Here is a 24,990-nt window from a genome sequence, read left to right as displayed (position 1 = left end):
TTTACACCTCAGTCATAGAGACATCAGAGAATTTCTACTAGGCAGAATCGGAAGAGTTCAATAGAACTCTTAAGATAATTAAAAAACAAAACAAAACAAAAACAACCAAATCTTTATTTGTTCCTATCTTATTTTGAAACAGAGGTCCTTAAGTAAGATTTACAGTAATGTCATTCCTGGAGTAGAAAAGCAGACATTATGGGGCACCTGGGTGGCTCGGTCTGTTGAGCATCTGACTTGATTTCAGCTCAGGTCAGGATCTCGTGGGTTGTGAAATGGAGCCCCACATGGGGGCTCCATGCTGGGAATCAAGCCTGCTTAAGATTCCATCTCTCCCTATGTCCCCCACATTCTCCCTCTCTCTCAAAAACAAACAAACAAAACAAAACAAAAAGATAAAACAGATGTTGTTTCCTAAGTTGTCTACCCAGGGTTTTTGTTTGCTTGTTTGTTTGTTTTGTTTTTTTAATATATATTCTTTTAAATGTATTTAAGAAACTTCATTCTTTTGACGGTATGCCTTCAGTATGTTCAAGATACAGATGGAGTCTGAGTCTTTCAACATTTTTTAGAGTCTGCTTGATTATATTGGACTGAAAATTCTAGGCGTGTGCATGTATGCACATATGCACTTAACACACACATGTATCTAGCTTCCAACTTTTATGTTCTAAAAACTTTTTATTTTTAGTTACTATTACAGAGAGATTAACAATGACTAGAGAAAGTAAGGCATGAAAAGTATGTTTCCTCCATAACGGCTGAACATCAGAAGCAAAAGTCACTTTTGTTAGTTTCGCATGGTGCTGTAAGTTTCCATGTTCCTTGCCTACATGGTCTTCCTGCTCTCCCAGGGTGGAAAGTCTTTCTCTTCACGTTGATGTGGTCAGACTAGGCAAGTGACTCTGCAGAAAAGGCACATTCCTTAGTCAACCTTACGCTGTCCCTCAATCATCGTTATTGCCTTTATGGACCATAGCAAATAAAATCTTGAACCCTACCTACAGCAGAGACGACTACACACCAGCTTCGGATGCACCATAAACAGAACAGTCAAGGTGGCTCCAGCACACGGTTTACGTTTGAGTCGCGACGATCCTGCTGTAAGGCCAGGCCAGGAAGAAGAGGAACTTCATTCGGTTTAGGGTGTTTCTTCCCCTTTTCCGTAACTGGATGGGAAACCTTGGGTTACTTGGGTCGGTCACCTCTAAGTGGCAATACTGGTGACACTCTCAGATGAAACACTATGCCCCTGCTGTCAATGGTCGGTCCCTATATTCACGTCGCTCAACCCCATATTCCACTCGGAAAGCTCACAACCGATAGGACCCTTAATCCATTCCGGCCACAGGGACAAATCATGGAAGCCACAGAGACAGGAAGGCACCAGCGCGCGGGTTCCCGCCTCTTCTAGGCCGCGCGCCGAAATCAAACGCGACCCTGGATCTTTCGGGGCGGTGCCACGCGCGTTCCGCTCCCTCCGTCGATCAAGCCGCAGCCAACGCCCGCCCGCCCCGCCGCGAAACTGCGCTGGGGGCGCCTCAAGGCAGCGGGGAAAGACTGGCCAACGAGGAAGAGACGCGGGAGGCTCGCTCTGCGCAGGCGCGTGGCGCCCCGCCTCCCCAGCGTCGGCTCCCCGGCGGGCGGCGCGGGCCCTCCCACTCTCCCCCGCGCCGCCTGACGGCCCCGGCCCTCGCTTCACCCCGACGCGCCCCGGCGTGCGCGTCCTCCCGCCGGCCTGCAGGCCCGGGGCCTCCGCCTGCTTCCACGCCGCTGCTTCTCGCGGCCCCGGCTCGCGTTCACGCTGTCGCCCGGGCCGGCGCGGCCGCGGGCAACCGCTCCCCCTCCCACACCTACCCCGCCCCCTCCCCGCCTTTTCCGCCCTCCCGTCCCCCTCCCTCGGCCCGCCGCCGCTGCTCCAGATGAGGTGATGGCAACGGCCAACTTCGGCAAGATCCAGATCGGGATTTACGTGGAGATCAAGCGGAGCGATGGTGAGCCGCGCCGCCGCCCCTACCGGCCGGGCCCTGCATTCGGGTGTTCCTGGAGGGGACGCGGGGCCGGCCGCCTCATTGATTGCCTCGCCGGGCTGTGGGGGCGGGAAGGCGGCGGCCGCGGCGCTTTTGTGTGTGGCGTGTGTGCGAGTGAGGCCGGCGTGGGGTCCGCCCCGGGTGCCGCTGCAGTGCGGGGGGCGGGGAGGGGCCCGCTGGCCATGGCCTGGGTGTCGCGGCAGCATCTTTGGGGGGTTCGGGTGGGTGAGGCGGTCGGTCCCGGGACGGGTGTCCCCGCTCTTCCCGCGATCTCCATCCTCCCCGGGGACAGCGGGCTTCTCTAGGGAGGACCCAGCCTCGCGTTTCACCCCGGCCTTTTCATTTTCCGGCAGTGGCTACCGGGGGGTGGGGGGTGGGGAGAGCGTGGAGACCCGTGGTTTCAGTATTTAGAGAACCAACTGCCGGCCCGAGGCGGGGGGAAAAAGGCCAACCCTGAAGCTGGTCAGGCTTCTTCCCCAGTCGGTTCTCGAGCATGCCTTTCTTTTTTTTTTTTTGCTAGTCCCTTCCTTGGAAGAAGGATGCGGCTCGGCCATGAATATGTGGGGGTGGGGGCAGCGGGAAGAAGTGTTCGATAAGCTTCCCAGAGGTGTTGAGACTGAAAGGGAAGGAGAGGGATGAGCCTAGTCAAAGCGATGCATTACCGAGAAGGTGGGGGTGGGCCACCGGATGTTGATATTTTCACACCCTCGAGAGAGAAGTTAAAAGTGAGGTGAACATACCTGCTTAATTCAAAAGAAAAGAAAAAACCTTAAGGCTTGTGTATCTTTCTATAGGGTCCTCTTGGGGAAAATGTTTTATGTCACTAGCTTGGGGTGTGGGGTGAGATGCCAGCCAGGCATGGAAATAATTTATATTGTGAAAGAGAAAATGCGTGGAGAGAAATAAGTACAATTTCTGTCAATTTGAGTATTGGAAGAACTAGAGAATGTAATAGGTGTGTGCGGTGTTCATGACTCCATCTCCCTGACACTCACCTTTATTTATGGCTTATTATCCTCTTGCATGGTGTGTAGTAACGTTGCTATCACATCCACACCCTCCTGATTTCTAAGCAAGTTTGACCAAGTTCTGTGAAGCTAGATTGACGTACCTGTTATGTGTGTGACATATTGTTAGACCTCATATAGCTAATGATTTTTCCCCCTTATATCTGAGATATAATAACCGGAAGCATCATTACCTTGAATGTGCAAAGATCACTTAGACCGCTTAGAGCTTTAGTAGTTACCAGTAACACCACCGGGAAAGCAATGTCTCCTTTTCTTGGGTTGGGGTTTCTTTTTTATTTTCTCTTCAAATTACTGTCCTTAAACAGTTCTGTTACTGTTACTTCTTTTTTAGGTGAACGAGGGTTTACTGCATTCCAATGAAAGTAGGATTTGCACATTATTTGAAATTTGGGGGTGCAATAAAATGTGTTAGGTTCTTTACATTCTAAACCATTATGATTATAGGTGTTACTACAAAATATATTTAAAAAACAGAATCATAGGGCATTTGAAATCTTTGAATTTTTTAATTTTTTCTAAACATCTTTTTGTTATGACTTGAAATAATTTTGGTTCATTTTAGGGTTCTAGGACAGAGACTTATAATAGTCTTTAAGCCTTTGCCTTTTGCCTTTACCAGAAATCCAAACATATATATATAAGAGCTTTGTGTTCTTCTATAGGCTAATAGCCTAAAGTCACATTTCAAAAACAGTTTGCCAATGGGGTCATAATGGAAATTGTTACAGTGTGTATTATCCCAGCCTTTAGTCATGTACATATTTATGTCCTCAGATGTATGATCGAATTGGTGGAAGATAAAAGTAGACAACTTGAAGGGAAGGGTCATTTGCATTGGATAGTGGTGTGTCACAGCAGAAAAAGATGTGTAGGAAACTCCCCACAATCTTTTTTTTTTTTTTTTCACATTAAAGAAGCTGTTTTGTTTCCTTCCACTTCTATAGCACATCTGTATTGGATAAAACACTAGTGGTTATTGTAACAAAAATACACTTTGTAGTTGGATGAGCACTAATGTAATGCCTGAGACAATGGGAAATCACATGAGTGAAGAAGGGCTGCTGTTAATTGGTCACTTGATGTTCTGCATGCTTTCTAATGGTGATACTTGTCCTTGTTTCAAAGCATGCTTCTCCAATCAGTGATGCTCATACATAAATAAAACATATTCATTCTGAGGGCCAAGAGGTAAACTAAAATGAATTTGTTCTTATCTTTAAGGGCTCTTCTCAAAACGAATCCCAATAAGTCTTCACTAATTACTAAAACCAGATGGATAGTCAGCCTCTGAATTCCCAAGTCATTCTGTATCACTCACGAGGCAGCATATATCCTGAAGTATTAATATTTGCATATATTTCTTTTAATATTGTATTTTCAAACTGCACTGGAGAAGAGCTAGTGTAGAGAATCTAATTGAGGGATGGCAGTCTACGCAGATCCACACCAACCACAGTCAAGGTGTTACGGAATTAAAATGCTAATAGCCTCTTCAGTTTCCTGAATTCATCTTTGAATCTCCTCAATGTGCCTAGCAGAGATTCTTGCATATAGTTTTTGAGTGAATCATTCATTATTGGATCTTTGGTTTTCAAACATTTTAAGTTAATCATTCTGATGAAATATTACTTGGAAGTGAAACCTTTCTGTCTAGGCTATCACCTCCTTACTCTGCTCCACCCCACTCCATTCAGGCCTCTTAGTACAACATTCCCAGAGTTGACTGGAATTGAGTGATCTGCTGAAGCTAATGTGACATTCCTGGTATTCTGACGTTAAAAATGACAGGGGTCAGATGTACTGAAATTGTTCACCACCAGGCGATAACCTGGTATGAAATTAGACTAGTTTCTGGAAATGAGTAGTCATGTATAATTTATTTTTTTGTATGTGGCTCCCTATTACTCTTTTGAGTCACCTCATTTTTGGAATCCAGTGACTCTAAAACCTGCAATCTTACTGTTACGTAGCTAGATAGTCTTTTTTTTTTTTTTTTTTTTTTAAGATTTAATGTGCTTATTTGACAGCGTGTGCAAGCAGGGGAAGCAGGAGGCAGAGGGAGAGGAAGAAGCAGGCTCCCCACTGAACAGGGTGGCTGACATGGGGCTCCATCCCAGGACTCTGGGATCATGACCTGAGCTGATGGCAGAGGCTTAACCAATTGAGCCACCCAGTCACCTCATAGCTAGGTATTCTTTATTGGGAAATCTGAAAAGTATTGTAAAACATCTCTTACCTACTTGACACTATCTGTAATTATCATTTAGAGACTGGGGGAGGGATGGGAAATGCTTTGAATATTTGGAAGCTGCAACTCTGATTTGTTCTCTGGGGTCTCTTAGTCACGGAATTGATATATGTGATCTGAAGAGAAGGATCAACCAGAAGGATCCTTGAAGTTAATCTAGTTCTCATTTTTATAAATATGGAAACAGAGCCCTAAGTCACCTTAAGGGACTTGTCTACATTCATACAGCTTGTAGTGGCAGCCAGGAACCTGTCTTGCATAGTATAGGAACCAGACTATCAAGAACTGTGGCAACAAAGGGAGAATTCTGTTATTTAGGAACCGTAGACAGCTTTCTACAACCCAGTGAGGATGTGTAGTAAATTTCTTCTCAGTCATAGAAGGGCACTAGGGAGCAGTGTTATAGAGCCCACTTGGAATGATCTGGTAAAAAGTGATAATGGTATAGTAACTAGACAGTCACAAGGACAAAAATAATACTGTTTCTTAATAAAGTGTTGGTGAAAAGAATGCTTTAATTAGGCATCTGAAGTCATGAACTTAAAGATTTCAAAGGATTTTTTGGGAATCTTGGAGTTTAGAGCAGGCAGTCTTTAGGAAAGATTTTAAATTGCATAATTCTCCCTCTTATTTTGCCATATTCATTCTTCTGACAGTTCATCTTTACATGTCATTAGGTAGACTTTGGAGAATGGACTGTGAATGTAGGTAATAAAAATGAACAGCGTAACAATATAGTTGTTCTTTAGGTACAATTATTGTGGCTCTGTGGAGTGGCCGAAATGGGGAAATTTGTGGATTAATAAATTCCTTTTACATGGTAACTAGTATGATAATGGTTCAATATATATAGTTAGGGCTTCATAGTTTTCTTTAAAATCAGTTAATTAACATAGTGTATTATTAGTTTCAGAGCTAGAGTTTAGTGTTCATCAGTTGCTTATAGCACCCAGTGTTTATTATATGACATACTCTCCTTAATGTCCATCACCCTGTTACCCCATCCCCCTACCTCCCTCCGCCGGGCAAACATCAGTTTGTTTCCTGTGATCAAGAGTTTCTTATGGTTTGCCTCCCTCTGATTTCCTCTTATTTTCCCCTCCCTTCTCCTATATTCACCTGTTCTTTCTTGACTTCCACATATGAATGACATCATATGATAGTTATCTTACTCTGATTGACTTATTTCGCTTAGCGTAACACCCTCTAGTTCTGTCCACATAGTCGCAGATGGCAAGATTTCATTTTTTTTTAAAAAGATTTATTTATTTGACAGACAGAGATCACAAGTAGGCAGAGAGGCAGGCAGAGAGAGAGGAGGAAGTGGGCTCCCCGCTGAGTGAGAGCCCGAAGCAGGGCTCCATCCCAGGACCCTGGGACCATGAGCTGAGCGGAAGTCAGAGGCTTTAACCCACTGAGCTATCCAGGTGCCCCAAGATTTCTTTTTTTTTTTTTTTTAAGATTTTATTTATTTATTTATTTATTTGACAGAGAGAAATCACAAGTAGATGGAGAGGCAGGCAGAGAGAGACAGAGGGAAGCAGGCTCCCCGCTGAGCAGAGAGCCCGATGCGGGACTCGATCCTAGCACCCTGAGATCATGACCTGAGCCAAAGGCAGCGGCTTAAACCACTGAGCCACCCAGGCGCCCCTCATTTTTTTTTTTTTAAAGATTTTATTTATTTATTTATTTGACAGAGAGAGACCACAAGTCGGCAGAGAGGCAGGCAGAGAGAGAGAGGAGGAAGCAGGCTCCCTGCTGAGCAGAGAGCCCGATGCGGGACTCGATCCCAGGACCCTGAGATCATGACCTGAGCTGAAGGCAGCGGCTTAAACCACTGAGCCACCCAGGCGCCCAAGATTTCATTTTTTTAATGGCTGCGTAGTATTTCATTGTGTATATACACCACATCTTCTTTATCATTTCACCTGTGGATGGACATTTGTGCTCTTTCCATAGTTTGGCTATTGTGGACATTGCTGTTATAAACATTGGGGTGCATGTGCTCCTTCGAATCACTGTGTTTTTATCCTTTGGATAAATATTTAGTAGTGCAGTTGCTGGGTCATTAGGTAGCTTTATTTTTAACTTTTTGAGGAAGTTCCATACTGTTTTCCAGAGTGGCTGCCCCAGTTTGCGTTCCCACCAACAGTGTAAGAGGGTTTCTCTTTCTCTGCATGCTTGCCAACATCTTTTGTTTCCTGACTTGTTAATTTTAGCCATTCTGATTGATAAGAGGTGGTATATCTCACTGTGGTTTTGATTTGTATTTCCGTGATGCCAAATGATGTTGACCATTTTTTCATGTAGGCCTTCATTGTTTTCAAACAGGCTATTTAATTGGATCCTCAGAAGAAACTTGTGAGGTAATAGTGTAGGAAGGTGATAGATTTATCATTTTATAGGCAAAGAAACTAAGATTGGATTGTTTGTCAAGATCACATGTTAATTATATAAGATCACATAATCTCAATCAAACCCTAGGTTCTTTCACTCCTGGTTTTCTTCTTAAGTGCTGACACATGCTTGTGGATGATGGTGTGAAGTTGTATACTTTTTGTACTTTAGTGTTCGGGGTTTTTTTCCTAGATATAAAAGCCCCTATAGTAAGATCTTTTTTTATTGCTTCCAAAGAGGCTCAGAAAACTACAATTGGTAACATTGAATTAAATTTTCCAAATTGGTGAGATCAGATTGAATTCTGACATTTTATTAACTATAAGGATGAAGATTCAACAGTTTAAAACTTTAAATCCCTTTTTACTAGTCACTTGTTGCTTCTAGAATTATCACAGAAACCCAGGAATCTATGTTCGTTGCCTGGTCACTTGATTCTTGGGCAAAAATTTTGGATTTCTGGGGAAAGCTTATGTGTCAACTTGTTCTGTATGTCATAATTTTTTAAAATCTAGAAAATAGCAAAGAGCTAGTTGGGCCTGTGTCTTGTTTAAATAGAGAAGGAGGCTTGAGTGTGGAATGTCTAGAACAGGGTTCCTTTAGGGATCATCTGGACCCATTCTCACTAGTCACAAGTGTACTTGTCATTAATATTACATTAATCTTTTGCAAAGCTTAATTCTTGGATTCAGCCATCTACTTTGCTTTTAATACCTCTGTCCTGTAACCTAAAATAATTTTTTTTTTTAAGATTTTATTTACTTATTTGAGAGAGAGAGAGAGCACGACCAGGGAATAAGGGGGGAAAGAGAGAGACAGAGGGAGAAGCAGACTCCTTGCTGAGCAGGGAGCCTGATATGGGGCTCCATCCCAAGACCCTGAAACCTTGGAATCATGACCTGAAGACCTTCCTCATGAGCCGAAGGCAGAAGCTTAACTGACTGAGCAACCAGGCGCCCTAAAATAATCTTTTAAGGTGTTTTTTTCTTTTTTTTAAAGATTTTATTTATTTTTCAGAGACAGAGGGAGAGAGCGCGAGCGAGCACAGGCAGACAGAGAGGCAGCCAGAGGCAGAGGGAGAAGCAGGCTCCCTGCCGAGCAAGGAGCCCGATGTGGGACTCGATCCCAGGACCCTGGGATCATGACCTGAGCCGAAGGCAGCTGCTTAACCAACTGAGCCACCCAGGCGTCCCTTAAGGTGTTTTTTTTGAGATCATACTTATGATAGAACAGATATAATTTTTAAGCCTTAGGTACAGCTCATTTTCACTCTTCTGGTCCAGTTGTGGAGTAAATATAGGTTATGTTGCCCTCCCATCACATACTATCTCCTTCAATTAAAGTAATAAAAATTGTATTACAGTGCCTAAGTGAAAATAGCCATTAGAGCCTAACCAGCTTAAACATTGAAGGGTGTGATTACATGTAGTGGATACTGTACCATGTACTTACATAGAGAGCTAAATAAATTCAGGTTCATGGTTATTGGGATTTGTCTTGTGAAAACTTGCTCAAGTGAAACGAAATATCATTTCATTTTTGGTTAACCTTAAGTTAACTTTTTGTTACTGTCTCCTGGGAGTAAAATGACTAGGGAGGTGTCCCTTTTTAAAATTGTGCTTGTAAATCTAGTCTTTGCCTAGGGCTCTCTCATTTTGGTACCACTTGTTTTTGTCATTATCTGCTACAACTAGCCTTGAGAGAGTGAGGATGTTTTGGTATATAGACCATAGGTAATTGTGCTATGTCACAAAATAGTATGATCTCATAGTTTTTTCTTATTGAAGATTTAATTAAATACATTTTTATTAATAGCTTATTATCTGTCAGGCGTTCTGATAGGTGGTAGAGATACAAAAAAGAAAAAGGCACACACAGTTCCTGCCTTCAAAAACAGTAAATAAATGATTGATGTATAGTGTGATATGTACCAATAGAAGTATGCTGTTCTGTGCATACATGATTACCACTTCCCTTTTTAGGTTTAGGCTCTTTATTTACACTCTTGGAGTTAGGAGTCTTCCAGAAATGCTGGCCTTTTCACCTGATATCCATTATCCCTTATGGCGTACTTTCCTGATAAGCCCATATTCATCCTCAGAATTCTTAATACAGTGCCATCAATCCTTGTAGCCCTGTCACTTTATTGAAATTGTCATTTATTACTGACCTATTTTCTTTTCTCTAATACCCATCTGAGTTTTAACTTTATGGCTTTTAACCTTTGTTTTGATATCTAAAGGAGTCAGATTTTCTCACTTTTAGATTTCTGGTAGAGGAGCCAGTGGCATAAGGTTTCTCTCTAGATATTGGGGTGCTTGTTGACACAGGAGCCAAAGAAGGAGAGCATGAAAATTGATCAATCACCTGCTGGTGTTTCTATGTAATTTGGGAAACCCTCCCCACAGTATGGCCAAGGGACTGTAAGAATCAGACACCTGCCTGGGATATATGTTTTACTTACTTTCAAAGACTTATTTCTTACATAAAACATTTTTAAAGGAAAGACGGGATTAGGATGGGACATAGAGTAAAATTTGCATGGTGTCTACACTATACAAAGAGTGATTTTTTGATTATAACTCTTGGTCAGCATTCATCTTCTCAGCTCCATCCAGATAGCTTGTATCTTTCATACTGCCACATGAATTCTGTTTGTTTCTTTTTTTTTTTTTTTTAAGATTTTATTTATTTATTTGACACAGAGAGAGATCGAGATCACAAGTAGGCAGAGAGGCAGGCAGAGAGAGGAGGAAGCAGGCTCCCCGCCGAGCAGAGAGCCCGACTCGGGCCTTGATGCCAGGATCCTGAGATCATGACCTGAGCCCTGAGGCCTTAACTTACTGAGCCACCCAGGCGCCCTCTGTTTGTTTCTTAAAAATTGAATTCCGGTCTTATTCTTGATATGTGAAGGGATTTAACATTTGCACCCTTTAAAAGGTCAGTTGCTTCTCTAAATGTTTTAATATACAGTATTTTGCTTGATTTTCATGACAACCCTGCAAGGTAGACAGTATTTTATCCATTTTGTGGAAGAGAAACCCTGTGCTCAGAGTATATAAATCACTGTGAAGTGTTTAAGTCTTATGTAGTGTGATTTCACACGTTTGCATTATATGCATTGGTCAGGACAATGTGGTAAGTGCATTTTAATGGTGTGAGATATAGATATATTTAGAGAACATTGGATAAATGTAGTTGTGGGAGTTCTCTTTCTAAATTGGGTAGAGTCCATGTAGTGGTTTCACAACCCTGGCTACTCACTGGAATCACCTGTGAGACTTTGAAATTAAAAACATCCAAATATAAAAAACAGCTCCCTCTCCATCATTACTAATATCTGGGTCCTTTGCATAGGGAGTCTGTTTTAATTGGCCTGATATGGAGCCTGAGCATTAGTATTTTATTTAAAATTTTTAAAATAACCCCTGCATTGATGAAACTTAACTTCCCACATACAGGTGATTTCATTGTGCACACAGGTTGTGATCTGTTATTTTAGAGAAATAAAATAACATTCTATTTCTCTAAAATAAAGCATTTCTGAGTAGTAATCAGACAACATTTCACGGAGAGTGAAGTTTTAATGATGGAAAGAAGTTGACAAGTAGATTGCCGTGGGGGGACAGGGAGGAGACATTGCAGGCATGTAGTGCAATATGTGAGAAGTCCCTGAGCTGAAAATGGAGGGCTGTCAAGTAAAAAGCATTAAAAACAGATAGAAGGGAGTGTGATAGAAGAGAAAAATAAGGAAGAAGTAGTAATCTGGGACGTGTTATTGAAGACTTGGAAACAAAGGTAAGGTAAGGCTTCTTGGAATTAATTTCTAGGACACTTGGAAACTACAGTAGGACTTAATCTCCTAAAAGCAGTAATAGGAGTTAGCTAGTGATTAGTGATAGATTAAGAGAGAGAATAATTCTGAAAATGAGAGCTAGCAAGGATAAGATTGCATCAGTCCTGGAGAGTGAGCAATGATTAAGGAAGAGATAAGATCCAGCAACCTGCAAAAAAGAATGGATGTTATATGGTGGTATATCACTTGTGCTGAATAAAGAACAGGTGTGTTGAAAGGAATGGACTTAACATTTGGGAAGTCTGAGTGTAGGTTATAAAATCTCTTCCGTTTAATCAAGCTAATCCTATTCATGAATATTTTGTAGAGGACTGTAGAGCCTGTGTACAAGGTGATACTAAAGAGAACATCCAACTTGGGCTGTTTACGGTTTTTTCACCACTAATATCTTTAAAGTAAGTGAGTCTAAGGTATGAGTCACTTCCAGTAAATGTTTATATGTAGAACAGGTATTTACTTACGCTGTAACTAACTACTTTGCCTACTTAAGACTCAGTTATATAGTGTATTAGCCAAAACCCTCAGAATTCATGGAAGGGAATGGGAAGGAAAAACAACACTTAAAGGATATAGCTTCAGCCTTTTAAGGGATGAAGGGTTTTGATTCTTAAAATACAGCTACTCTTTTTTATTTTTCCTTTGCTCTTATTATTGTCCTATTTTTTTTGCCTTGGCTTTCACCTTACCTTTTCATCCTTAAAATTCTCAATGTCATTTCAGCATTTAAAATGTCTTAATTGCTATTGCAATTTAGGACTTTAAAGAGGTAAATGAGGGATGAATAGAGCACATTGGGTTTTTAGGGCAGTGGAATTATTCTCTATGATACTATAATGGTAGATACATGTTATACATGAGTTAAAACCCATAGAAGATACCACACCAAGAATGAACCCTAATATAAACTATGAGCTTTGAGTATTAGTACTGTGTCACTGTTGGTTCATTGATTGTGCAAGGGTACCTGTTGTGGGCTATTGATGATAAGGGAGGCTCTGGGTATGTGGGGGCAGGGGATTTGCTCAATTTTTGCTATCAACCTAAAACTGCTGTAAAAAATAAATTATTTTAAAAGGTGGGTATGGGGTTGCCTGGGTGGCTCAGTGGGTTAAGCCTCTGCCTTAGGCTCACTCAGGTCATGGTCTCAGGGTCCTGGGATGGAGCCCCACATCGGGCTCCCTCCTCAGCAGGGAGCGTGCCTCCCTCTCTCTCTGCCTGCCTCTCTGCCTACTTATGATCTCTGTCTGTCAAATAAGTAAATAAATTTTTTTTTTTAAAGGTGGGTGTGTACACGTTAGGTGTTAAAAGTTAAAGCTGCTTTTGGAATAATGGGCCAATTAATGGCAAGAATTTATAGTATTTTTAATAATGAGGTTCTTAATCCGTATCAGGGTGCAGTTAAGGTTAACTTTTGCTTTTCATTTTTGTTATGCTTTCTCTGTTGGCCAATATGAGAGATGTAGGGTTTGCGGACACAGTTTTTAAAATGAGCTGTAGTGCAGTGAAAGGACTGAAATAGGCTTGACCCGTGGACATTTTGAGTTTATAGTTCAAATGGTGTGATAGATATCCAAGCAGTGTGTCTCGAAACTTTATTCTTGAGGTGAGCCAGGGTTGAATTTAAACAGGCGTTTACCTGTTCTAGTTATAAAATAGGGAATTCCTCTTGTATGATAAATACATGAAATCTAATGATGTTTCATCTTATGGAAAGTGAGTTGGGAATGCAAACAACATTAAACTTTTTGGGGAGGAGGCAGTATTTTTAAGCCTTTAGTTTACTGTGGACTAAAAAGAAATGGACATTTGTGATTTACCAGTATATGATTTTTAGGAATAGAGAGCAATTAGAGACCCTAATTAATGAGGTAAGTCTTAAGAATTTAATCACAACTCTGATGAAATACTGCTATAGGTCAGACTTACATTTTTATAGTGAAGATGTTGACTTGTCTAAAGCTATACATGAAGTCAGTAGCAAATAGATTAGAGCATAGATTGTCTGCCTCTAAATTCCTCTACACTAATTCCTTAACAGTTCTTTGTGTACTGTGGATGTTTCAGGCATTGGAAGTCAGATCATTAAATAGTGCTTTCATTTTTCTTTCTATGGTGTAGATTGCCTTCAGGTGTTTTTTAGTAATTCAGCTAGCATATGCTGCATGACCATTATATGTCCCTTAATCTGATGCCTTTGAAGGCAAAGAAATAGGATTTCTTCCTAGTAAAGACTGCTTTGTCAGTTGTAGCAGACTAGTAAATAGCTGTGGCACTCAGTGCAAGTGCCCTGGGGCATTAGGATTTCTTTAGAAAAAGAAATATTGGTCTTTGCCAGTCTCTTTGCCATTGCGTGAGTTTAGGCCATCCTTGCTCCTATGACCTTCAAAATTTTAGACAAGGGCATATGTTTCATTTGAAAGAATTTCTTGTTAGATGAGCAGCAGTATTGTCAGGCATATACAAGAGATTATAGCAACTTGCCGGGGGTCCATTGACATAATTAATGAATTTGGGGACCTCTCTAGATTGAGTCATCTTTATTTTTATAAAATTGTTGTTTGAAATTGTTTTGGGGATAATGTATGGGTTGCATTTTTACCATCCACTTCCCCCATAGCTGTTAATTGAGAGATGGCTACAGGATGACTCTAAATATCTCTGTATTTTCTTTGTGTGTTTTTTAGGGTACCTTTTTTGGGAGGGGTACACTTTTATTAAGAATAATACATTGCTTTTAACTTTACATGTCCTTTGGGTTTCATTAAGAGCCATTCCTTAACTAAACTAGAAATAAATAAAATATTTTGTGTTCTTCCAACCCTCGTGTTTTTCCTTCTTAAACTTTGCAGGTGTTCTTTCTTTATTTTGTTAATGTTAGTGTTCCTCAGGGCTTGGTCCTAACCTTGTGGTACTTCTCACATAATAATCTCTTTTTGAGTGAACTAAATGCTTCTCCTTAGCCTTGGCTGGCTGCAGATAGTACTCTTTGTATCTGATGGATGATTACTGAATATCTCCATATGACTGTCTCATACATACGTCAAATTCAGCATGTCCAAAATTGGACCTATCACCCACTGCCCAATGCAGAAACCTAGCTGTCTTCCTTGGTGTCTCCTAACATCATATCCTATCCTCAGGTTCTCTTACTATAACTGCTGAAGCATCTCTTTATCTTTAGTCCATATGCTTTTTCTGTCCCTCTACTGTAATCTTGGTGAGGCTAGGATTTTTTCTTTCCTGAATTGTTGCAACAGATTCTTAATAGGTCTCTCCACCTTTGGTTGATTTTTCTTTCAGAGTAACATTTCAGACATACAAATGTGACGCCCTGGTCCTCTGCTTAAAACTTTTTGTCACATGCTCTCTCTCTTGTCCTTTGGCTAAAGCCTCACCTAACATAGCTTACTCTATACCCTGAACAATGTGACTTCGCTCTCCAGTCTGATTTCTTGCAGCTTATTTGAGGCCCTCCAGACTTACTGAACTCTTTTTAGAATACTCCACTTCTACCTACTGAATCGGTGTACTGCTGTTCCTTTTTGTCTCTGTTAAACATTCTATTCTTCCTTGATTTCAAGAGTAGGATAGGTCACCTGCTTTGTGGTCTCTGAGTCCCCTCTGTTTATTCATCAGAATTCTCATGGTATTGTATCTGTTTAATCGGTCTTTGGTCAGACTCCAGTTCTGTCGTATCCTTGGTGCCTAGTGCAGGTCCTGTTAGTAAATTATTTATTTTTGAACCAGTGATTAAATGACGTTCTAGCCGTGTTCTTCTTTCACTGCTCCATTCAGTTTCTCAAAAAAAATTGATTTGTACATTGCTGTGGACAGAGCAATGTGTTGTGAAAAAAATTGATTTGTGTTCATCTTCAGAGCATTGAGAGGTATGTGTCTTTGTTGTTGTTGTTGTTTTTTAAAGATTTTATTTATTTATTTGACAGAGATCACAAGTAGGCAGGCAGAGAGGGGGAAGCAGGCTCCCCACCGAGGAGAGAGCCCCATGTGGGGCTTTATGGATCCCGGCATCATGACTCTAGCCGAAGGCAGAGGCCTTAACCCACTGAGCCATCCAAGCGCCTCTGTGTCTTTGCTTTTAATATACACTTTTAACTTGCTTTTTAAATTTAACTACCTATTTTGAATATTAATATAGTACCATGGTTAATAATTAAGTTCCAAAGGATATATATTAGAAAGTCTGTATCATATCCTTGCCCCCCTAGCCACCTGATTCTTCTCCCAAGAGATAACCAGTATTTCCAGGTTCTTGTATATGTGTTCAGGGGTTTGTTTTGCATTTTCAAGGAAATGTTTTTATATTTCTACTTATATATAATATAGATGTTTGTAATTACATGTTTTTGTGTATGTATATTTGTATTTGTAAATATAGTTTCTCTACAGATGGTGTATTGTACACACTGGTGCTTCTTAATATTATTTTCATTTAATAATAATGATACCTTGGAAGAACCTTGAAATACATAAATAATAGTCTTTTTATTATTGGTTAAATATACTATTTAGATTGTTCCCAATGTATAGCTCTTTTTTTTTTCTCTTTTTAAAATTTTATTTATTTATTTGACAGAGATCACAAGTAGACAGGCAGGCAGAGAGAGAAGGAGAAAGCAGGCTCCTTGCTGAGCAGAGAGCCTGATGGGGGCTCGATCCCAGGACCCAGAGATCATGATCTGCGCTGAAGGCAGAGGCTTAACCCACTGAGCCACCCAGGTGCCCCCTAATCTGTAGCTCTTATACAATACTGTATTGAAAAATCTTGAACTTTGGTCATTTTTTGCATACTGATGACTATATCTGTAGGATAGGGTCCTAGAAGTAGAATTTCTGGGTCACAGAATTGTAGTTTTTAAATTTCAGTAGATCTTGACATTTGCTTCTAAGAGAATATGTGAATTTACCTTCTTATCTGCATAAGTGCTCTCTGTCCACAGCAATGTACAATATACGTTTTTGAGATTTGCTAGTTTGGATTATAGAGATTAGGGTTTATAGAGTCTAGTAGAATGTTTTCTTGTGAAGTTAAATGGCCCAGAAAAGAGAGCATACTTAATCTATAAAGTGTTTATGAGGTCTAGACATAAAATAAAAAGCATTTAAGTTCTAGTGTTATGATAGCTAGTAAAGAAAAACAAGATGCCATGTGTTATTAAAAGTTTTTGAAAGATACACATTACTGTTTTTAACCTAATAAACTTGAATAGCCTTAATAATAGAGTGGGATGTTTTTCATACTCAAACACAGTCAAATAAATTCATGCTGATGAAATTATTTCCCTGTATTTCTGTCAGTTTGTAGTTGGCTAACTCATTTAAGTAGATTGCCTTGTTATTCAAGGCCAGATCAAGGAACTAAATCTCTTAAAGCCAGTTATGTCTCTGTTCTTTTACTGTTCACAATGCCAGCTTTTGACTGGAAGTATAGTTGGGTGAAAGTGTGTCTATTGTTTATTTGTTCATCAACCAATATGTATTGAGCCTTTTAGGCAGTGTACTAGTTATTGAGTAAAAGCAATGGGAAAAATCCACAAAAATATGTCTCCACACATAATACATTATATGGTAATAAAAAAAAATATGTCTCCACATGGAGCTTTCATCCGTACAGAGGAAGTGGAAGATGCACAGCTATGCCATCTACTACCTTGTTTTGTTTTTTTATTAATGGGGAGAAATCACATCATCATGTTTGTTGAAAGAAAGAAGCCGGAGGGATGAGAAGAGATCAAAAAGAAAGAGCAAGGAAAGATTATCAGTATATTAAGATTTTGGAGAGCATGCATCAGTTGATCCTTAACATGACATTTGAAGGCTTTGTGTGATCAGGCTCTTAGCTTTCTTCTGAGTTACCTTACATATCTCCTTGCTCCCACTTTTTGAGACTCAGTGACTTTCTTTTAGTGATTACTACCTCAGAGCTTTTGTACAGAATCTTCCCTTCACCTCACATTTTCTTACTGCCCACTCTGCCTGACTCAATTGTTGCTTTTTGTTCTCAGCTTCAATTATTATTTCTGTAGTTGTCAAAGGGGTCTTTCTGGAGTCTCGAATCAAAATTTGATCTCTTATTCTTTCTCAGTACACTTAAACTTTGTCCTACTTTGTAAGTATATGTTTATTTTCGTGGGTTTTTGTTTTTGTTTTTGTTTTTAATTTAAAAGCCATATACCAGGTGTGTGTGATTCTCTGCTATAAACTTAGCATCTTAGAGCACCCAGGGGTGGTTCAGTAGATGATGTGGCTGGCTCTTGATTTCGGCTCAAGTCATGATCTCATGGTCCCAGGATCGAGCCAAGCATCAGGCTGTGCACTCAGAGGGGAGTCTGTTTCAGTATTCTGTCTCCCTCATCTCCTTTCCCTCCCTTAAAATAAATAAGTAAACCTTAAAAAAAAAAAAAACGCAACAAAAACCAACTTAGCATCTAGTACGGTACCGTATGGCACATAGCAAGGATTCATTTTATTGACTGAACATGTTATGAACTTAACACCAACAATGAATAGATTAGCCATATCCTCAATAATTTAGTTTTTGTTTTTTTTGTTTTTTTTTTAATCAGGTTTTAAAAAAAAAAACTTTTCCAAGATTTTAAGAGTTAGGAGTTGTGGGAGGGCTGATTAGGCAAGATTGAGGAATTTTAGGGCAATGAAAATACTGTGTATGGTGCTGTAATGGTGGGTACATGTCATTATCCACTTGTCCAAACTTACAGAACATACAGCAGCAAAAGTGAATCATAATGGGCTTTGGGTGATTATGATATGTCAGTGTAGGTTTATCAGTTACAACAAATATACTAGCCTGGTGGGGGAATGTTGTTAATGGGTGACACTATGCATGTGTTGGGGGCAGGGACTATATAGAAAAATCTCTTATCTTCTGCTTAATTTTGCTGTATACCTAAAGCTGCTCTAAAAATAGTAAGTCATTAAAAAACAAAACATGCTGTATTCTAGAAATATACCCAAGAGAAGTGGAAGCATCTGTCCATATGACAGCATGTACATTAATGTTTATAGCATTATTCATGATAATCAACAGGTGAAAACCCCAATGTCCATCAGCTGATTAATAAATTGTGGTTTATTCATGTGATGGGATATGACAACATAGACATTGAAAACATGTTTAGTGAAAGTAGCCACTCACAAAACACCACATTATATGATTTCATTTATATGAAATGCCAAGAATAGGCAAATCGCTAGAGACAGAAAGTAGATTAGCGATTACTTATGTTGGGGAGGAGGATGTTGGAGGAATAGGGAAGTTATGGCTAAAGGATATGAAGTGTATTTTTTGAGGTGATTAAAACATTACAAAATTGATGATTGCAAATATCTGTGAATATACTAAAAACCATTAAATTTTATACTTTAGGTGAATTGCATATTATGTGAATTCTATCTCAATAAAGTTTAAAAAATTCATAGCAACAGTGGGGAGTTTTACTTAAACTTGTTTTATTACTTACAAAGGTGAACATTTTTTACATTTTTTGTCAATTGTACTTTTTTTCTATCTCCTCCTACTTTTTAAAACTATTTCCCGGGGCGCCTGGGTGGCTCAGTGGGTTAAAGCCTCTGCCTTCGGCTCGGGTCATGATCCCAGTGTCCTAGAATCGAGCCCCGCATGGGGCTCTCTGCTCGGCAGGGAGCCTGCTTCCTCCTCTCTCTGCCTGTCTCTCTGCCTACTTGTGATCTCTGTCAAATAAATAAATAAAATCTTTAAAAAAAAAACAAAACTATTTTCCTTGGGGGGCCTGGGTGACTCAGTTGGTTGGGTGTCTACTTCTTGATTTTGGGTCGGGTTGTGTTCTCAGGTTTTTGGGATCAAGCTCAGTGTTGGGCTCTGTGCTCAGTGGAGAGTCTGCTTGGGATTCTGTCTCCCTCTCCCTGTGCCCCTTCCCCCACTTGCATGCACAGCTCTCAAATAAATATTTAAAACTGTTTGGCTGAACTTGGATTGTACTGTGTTATCTGAGTTTTCTTCCTATTTCCTGATCTATTCTTCTTAGTCTCTTTTCTAAGTCCTTTTTTTTGTCCACTTCTTAAATGTTGGTGTTTCCTAGTGTTATATCATTGGGTCTGTTCTGTTTCCCTGTATTTTTCCCTAGTTACTGTGATTTACTTTATTTTTTAGTTGAGATAGAATCACATGTCATAAAATGAACCCTTTTTAGGCAATAAACACAAAAATGAGGCTACATTAAACTAAAAAGTTTCTGCATAGTAAAGAAAACCATCAACAAAATGAAAAGGCAACCTATCAAATGGGAGAAAATATTTGCAGGTCACATGTCTGATAAGGGGTTAATATCTAAAATATATTAAGAATTCAGTATCAGAAAACCAAACAGTCTGATTTAAAAATGGGCAGAGGCCCTGCATAGACATTTTTCCAAAACAGACATACACATGGCTGTTAACCAAAAAGGTAAGAAATGACAAGTGTTGGTGAAGATGTAGAGAAAAGGCAACCCCCTCATGCACTGTTGGTGAGAATATAAATTAGTACAGCCATTGTGGAACACAGTATTGAAATGCTTCAGAAAATTGAAAATAGAACTATCATGTGATTGAGTAATTCACATGTGGTTATTTATCCAAGGGAAATGATACCCTGTTTAGAAAAGGTATTGGCACCCCATGCTCATTGCAGCATTATTTATGATAGTTAAGATGTGGAAACAACCTACGTGTCCATTGATAATGGATGCATGGATAAAGAAAATGGAATGAAATATTTTTTAGTCATGAAAAGATGAAGGGAATCTTGACATTTGTGACAACATGGACAGACTTTGAGAGCATTATGCTAAGTAAAATAAAAGAAAGACAAATACCATATGATCTCACTTAAATGTGGAATCTAAAAACAAAAACAAAACCAACTCATAGATACAGAGAACAGACTGGTGATTGTCAGCAGTGGTTGAAGAGGGAGCAAAATGGGTAAAAATTTTCAAAAGGTATAAACTTCCAGTTATTATAAGTCTTGGGGATGGAATATACAGCATGGGGACTATAGTTAATAATATTGTATATTTGAAAATTGTTAAGAATACATCTTAAAAGTTCTTATCACAAGAAAAAAATGTGTAGCTATGTATGGCAGTGGATGTTAACTAGACTTATTATGGTGATCATTTTACAGTATGTATAAATATTGAATCCTTACGTTGTATGCCTGTATTTCAATTTTTTCAGTAAAGAACGAAAAAAAAATCCCGGTGAGAAAAAACTTTTTCACCCTTTTAAAAGACACAGTTCAGTGATTTTAAGTATAATCACAAAGATGTTCAACTGTTATCACAGTCTAATTTCAAAACATTTTCATCATCCCAGACAAACTCATACCTATTAGTAGTCACTGTGCATTCCCTCCTTACTCCAACCCCTCGTATCCACTGCTTAATTTTCTGTCTTTGTGGACTTGCTTGTTCTGGACACTGTAAGTGGAACTATACAAAATGTAACCTAAAGTATCTAACTTCTTTCATTGACCATAATCTATGCCCCAAATTTTTCCATTTTGTAGTATGTTTTGGTATCTATACCTGAATAATACTACATTTTACCTACCCACTTGTCAATTGATGGGCATTTGGGTTGGGTTTTGTTTTTGTTCGGGGGGATTTTGTTTTATTTTTGCATTTGTGTTTCTTGTTTTTTTATTATGCTATTAAGAGTAGCATTCACCTATAAGTTATTGTGTGGACATATGTTTTACATTTTCTTGGGTATATAACTAAGAGTGAAAGTGCTGGGTCATATGATAGCTCTGTGGTGAACTTTTTGAGGAAGTTTCATACTGATTTCCATGGCTACATCATGTTGGCCTTCTCATAATATTTGAGGGTTTCACTTTTTCTACATCCTTGCGGAAACTTGTTATTGTTTGTCTATTTTGTTATAGCCATCCTCCTGGTTGTGAATGTGCTTCCTAGTCATTTGTATATCTCTTTTTGGAAAATGTTTCTTTAGATTCTTTTAAAAGATTTTAAAATCAAATTTAAAAATTTGATTTTAAAAATCAGGTTTTGTTGTTGTTGAGTTGTAAAAGTTATTTATCTGTTCTGGATATTATTTCCTTATCAGATATATGTTTTGCAGATATTTTTCCCATCCTCTGAATTGTGTTTTCCCTTTTTTGGTTAGTATTCTTTGAAGCACAAAAGTTGGTAATTTTTTTTTAAAGATTTTATTTATTTGATAGAGAGGCAGTACCAGCGGTGGTGGCGGGGGGCAATGGTAGGGGGCAGACAGACAAGCAGACTCCCTGATAAGAAGGGGCCCAATACAGGACTCAGTCCCAGGACCCTGAGATCATGACCTGAGCAGAAGTTAGATGCTTAACTGACTGAGCTACCGAGGTGCTCCAAAAAGGTTTTAGTTTTGATGAAGTCCGGTTTATTCATCTTTTGTGCTTGTGCTTTTGTTGTTCTAAGAAACCATTGCCTAATCTAAGGTGCGGTCAACTTTTGTCCTTTTACTTCTATAGTCCTCTCCATGACCTATATCACCTAAAATATTTGTATATGTTCTTTGATCTTAACACTCATTCTTGATCTTTCAACATAGAGAGCAAATTAATTTAGCATTTCTGAAAAATACACTTCAGGTTGATAGGAGATGAATAAGATCTTAGAATATAATGAAATCTTAGTCTTGAAGTTGGCTTTGTTACCAGAATTGAAGGATTGATTGCTGGAGGTTGCCTCGTTTGTGTGTAGGTGTGCATATCTCGTATAATGTGTCTTGGATTTAGAGAAATTCTAGTAAGCACATCATGAAACCAGGCATGAAGATATATATGGGAAGTGGAGTTTAAACTTGAACTAGGGTAAAGATTTGTTTTGGTTACTTTTGTGATCCTCTATCCTTAATTACTTTAAAATAGATCAATGGCATGGGTTTCATTTGATTAAAAACCCTTTCAGCTGTACTAAAACATCTGGGAAAAGAAGAAAAATAAATGCATTAGAAGGGATTGTTTTTTAAGATTTTATTTATTTGAGAGAGACAGCTCGTTCATGCTCTTGTGGGAGTACGAGTTGGGGGGAGGGGCAGAGGAGGAGGAAGAAGAGAGGGAGAGAATCTCTCAAGCCCATAGTGCTGGGTCTCACCTGCACGTGATCACCTGCACGTGATCACCTGCACATGATCACCTCGAGATCATGACCTGAGCTGAAACCCAAGAGCAGACATTCAACTAAATTAACCACCCAGGCGTCCTAGAAGGGATTTAAAAAAAAAAAAAAAAGTGTGAAAAACACATAAAATTGTTATCTCTATACATACTGCAGTAAATATGGGTGGTTAATATCTGAGATTTCCTTCTAAATAATTCATTTGTAATGGTGGGATGAAGGGCATTAGGATTGGCCATGTATTAAAACTTTATGAAACTTGAATGAAAGGTATTTGGTGTTTATAATATATTGTTTATGTTTGCAATTTTTCATAACAATTGAAGTTTTTAAAATAAAAACTTTAAAATAAAATGTCTTTTTATTTTAAATAAAATATTTTATTTTATTTAAATCTTTCTCTTTATCTTTCTCTTGAGAGAGTAGAAAGTTGTATCTTTCTCTTGAGTTTCAGGTTTCCCATCTAGATGTTTCCACATGGATATCCTGCTAGTATTTCAAATGAAACTCATCAAAAAATGGAATCCATTGTCTTTTTATCTTCGTATTTCTCTGTGTACTGTATTACTTATCTTGGTTAATGGAAACACTATGTAGCTGGTTTTCTAAGATAGAAATCTCAGACATTGTCAGCTTTCCTATTTTCTTGGAGACTTTTGCTCCTGACTCACTGTTACTGTCTCCTATCCTACTTCTATCATGTTTCTTGGTAAAAGCAATATTCATATATAGGTGATCCTTCCATTACTGTGGCCTCTCAGTTCTTTGAACTTCTTTCCTTCCTTTGAGTGATCCTGGCCCTTAGCCTTAGCTCACTCACTATATATTCTTACATCTCTATAATCTCAGCTTTAGGCATGTCCTGGTTTGTTTTTTTCATTCATCATTCAGTGTTTCCAGCATATTCCTTCTAGTACCCAATTTCACTCCACTAGGATTCATAATCCTATTACCTTTTTCCTTCCTTACTTCCTCTCATGTCCTTACTTCCTTATAAGCACTGTCTCTCATACACACACACACACACACACACACACACACACACACACATATCTTCCCTTGCCCTCCCCCCCTTACCCCTTGATTGGCAGATCACACCCTCATATATTTTAAACTTCTCTGTCCTTTCTTGATTGAAATTGAAAGGGAAAAAAATCATATTTTTATGCTGATTGACCACAATTTAAATTTGTGGTTGCTTTTTTTTTTTTTTTTTTTTTTTTTGCATGAGCAGTCATTATCTCTAGCCCATTCACTCTTTCTTAGCTGATTTTTGTCATAAAATCCTTAGTGTTTATTTACTCACCCATTCTCTCAGCCGGTGGCCTTGCTTGCCATTTGCTGCTGAAAAATATAAGCACTCAGAAAAGAGCTTCTTCAAATCTTCACATCTACCCAAGTACCAATATCTACACCTTTAACTCTGCCTTCCTTATTTTGCCGTGAATAAACTATTTCGGTTCCTATGTTAGGCCATTTGTCTCCACTTGTACACTAGATCTGATCCCCTTTTCACCTGCCGAAAGTTACCACTTCCATCAGTCCATTCTTTGCATTGTGTCTTCAGTACTTTCTTCTCTTCTGAATCATTTTCATCAACATTGGAATGCTGTTATTTCAGTCATCTTAAAAAGAAAAAAAACACTCTGATCTAATTTTCACTTTTAGGCATGTTTTACTTGATATTTTAACAGTATTTGACACTGTTGATTCATTGTCTTTTCCCTGAAATACCTTCTTTACTTGCCTTCTAGGACTCCCATGTTCCTGATTTTTCTTAATTTCCTCATGCAGCTGCTTCATCTTTTTTTGCTGTTATTTCATTATCTCCCTGACTTTTGTACATTGAAGACCAGGTCTTCCACCCACATTCTCTTGGTGATCATGTCCACTTCCATTTTCTTAAATAGTTTATCAGTAGTTTCCAAACCTGTAATTACTGCCCTCCTCCAAAGAGCCATTTGAGACTTTTTTTTTCCCCTAATCACACCCTCCCATGAAATTTTAATACCATATATACTGTTATGTGCGATGGCTCTTTGGCAAACCGTAGACCATTGTAATATCTAAGAAGTCCACTTCCAAAGAACCAGTTTTTGCCTTCTTGGGAGAAGTATGACCCCTGTAGAGAATGCCCGATCTATATGCTGACAATTCTCAAGCTTTTATCGTTAGTATGGACCATCTGCATTTTATAATATACATGGACACCCTTATCTCCAGGAGATGTCCAGTATATCTCTCAAACTTA

General features: G+C 39.1%; 1 protein-coding gene and 1 long non-coding RNA gene across 5 annotated transcripts in view; both read left to right on the top strand.

Moving 5' to 3' along the window:
* The first annotated feature begins 1,798 nt into the window (after positions 1 to 1,798).
* The window catches only part of KIF2A (kinesin family member 2A), a 77,784-nt gene continuing 54,592 nt past the window's right edge, over positions 1,799 to 24,990 (top strand). For 3 of the 4 annotated variants that reach the window (XM_032336156.1, XM_032336157.1, XM_032336155.1), the window contains exon 1: positions 1,799 to 1,994. In XM_032336156.1, the coding sequence (XP_032192047.1) occupies positions 1,931 to 1,994 (64 nt within the window). In that variant the 5' untranslated portion in view covers positions 1,799 to 1,930. The remainder of the gene's footprint in view (positions 1,995 to 24,990) is intronic. The other variant, XM_032336158.1, reaches the window with a different exon arrangement.
* Positions 8,641 to 9,592, top strand: LOC116586327. Its single transcript, XR_004283981.1, has 2 exons — positions 8,641 to 8,682; positions 8,905 to 9,592. It is a non-coding gene; the product is annotated as an uncharacterized LOC116586327 (long non-coding RNA).

The sequence above is a fragment of the Mustela erminea genome, chromosome 3, assembly GCF_009829155.1.
Source record: "Mustela erminea isolate mMusErm1 chromosome 3, mMusErm1.Pri, whole genome shotgun sequence".
Classification (NCBI taxonomy): domain Eukaryota; kingdom Metazoa; phylum Chordata; class Mammalia; order Carnivora; family Mustelidae; genus Mustela; species Mustela erminea.
The sequence above is the reverse complement of the archived record's forward strand: the minus strand, read 5'-3'. Positions and strand labels throughout refer to the sequence as shown.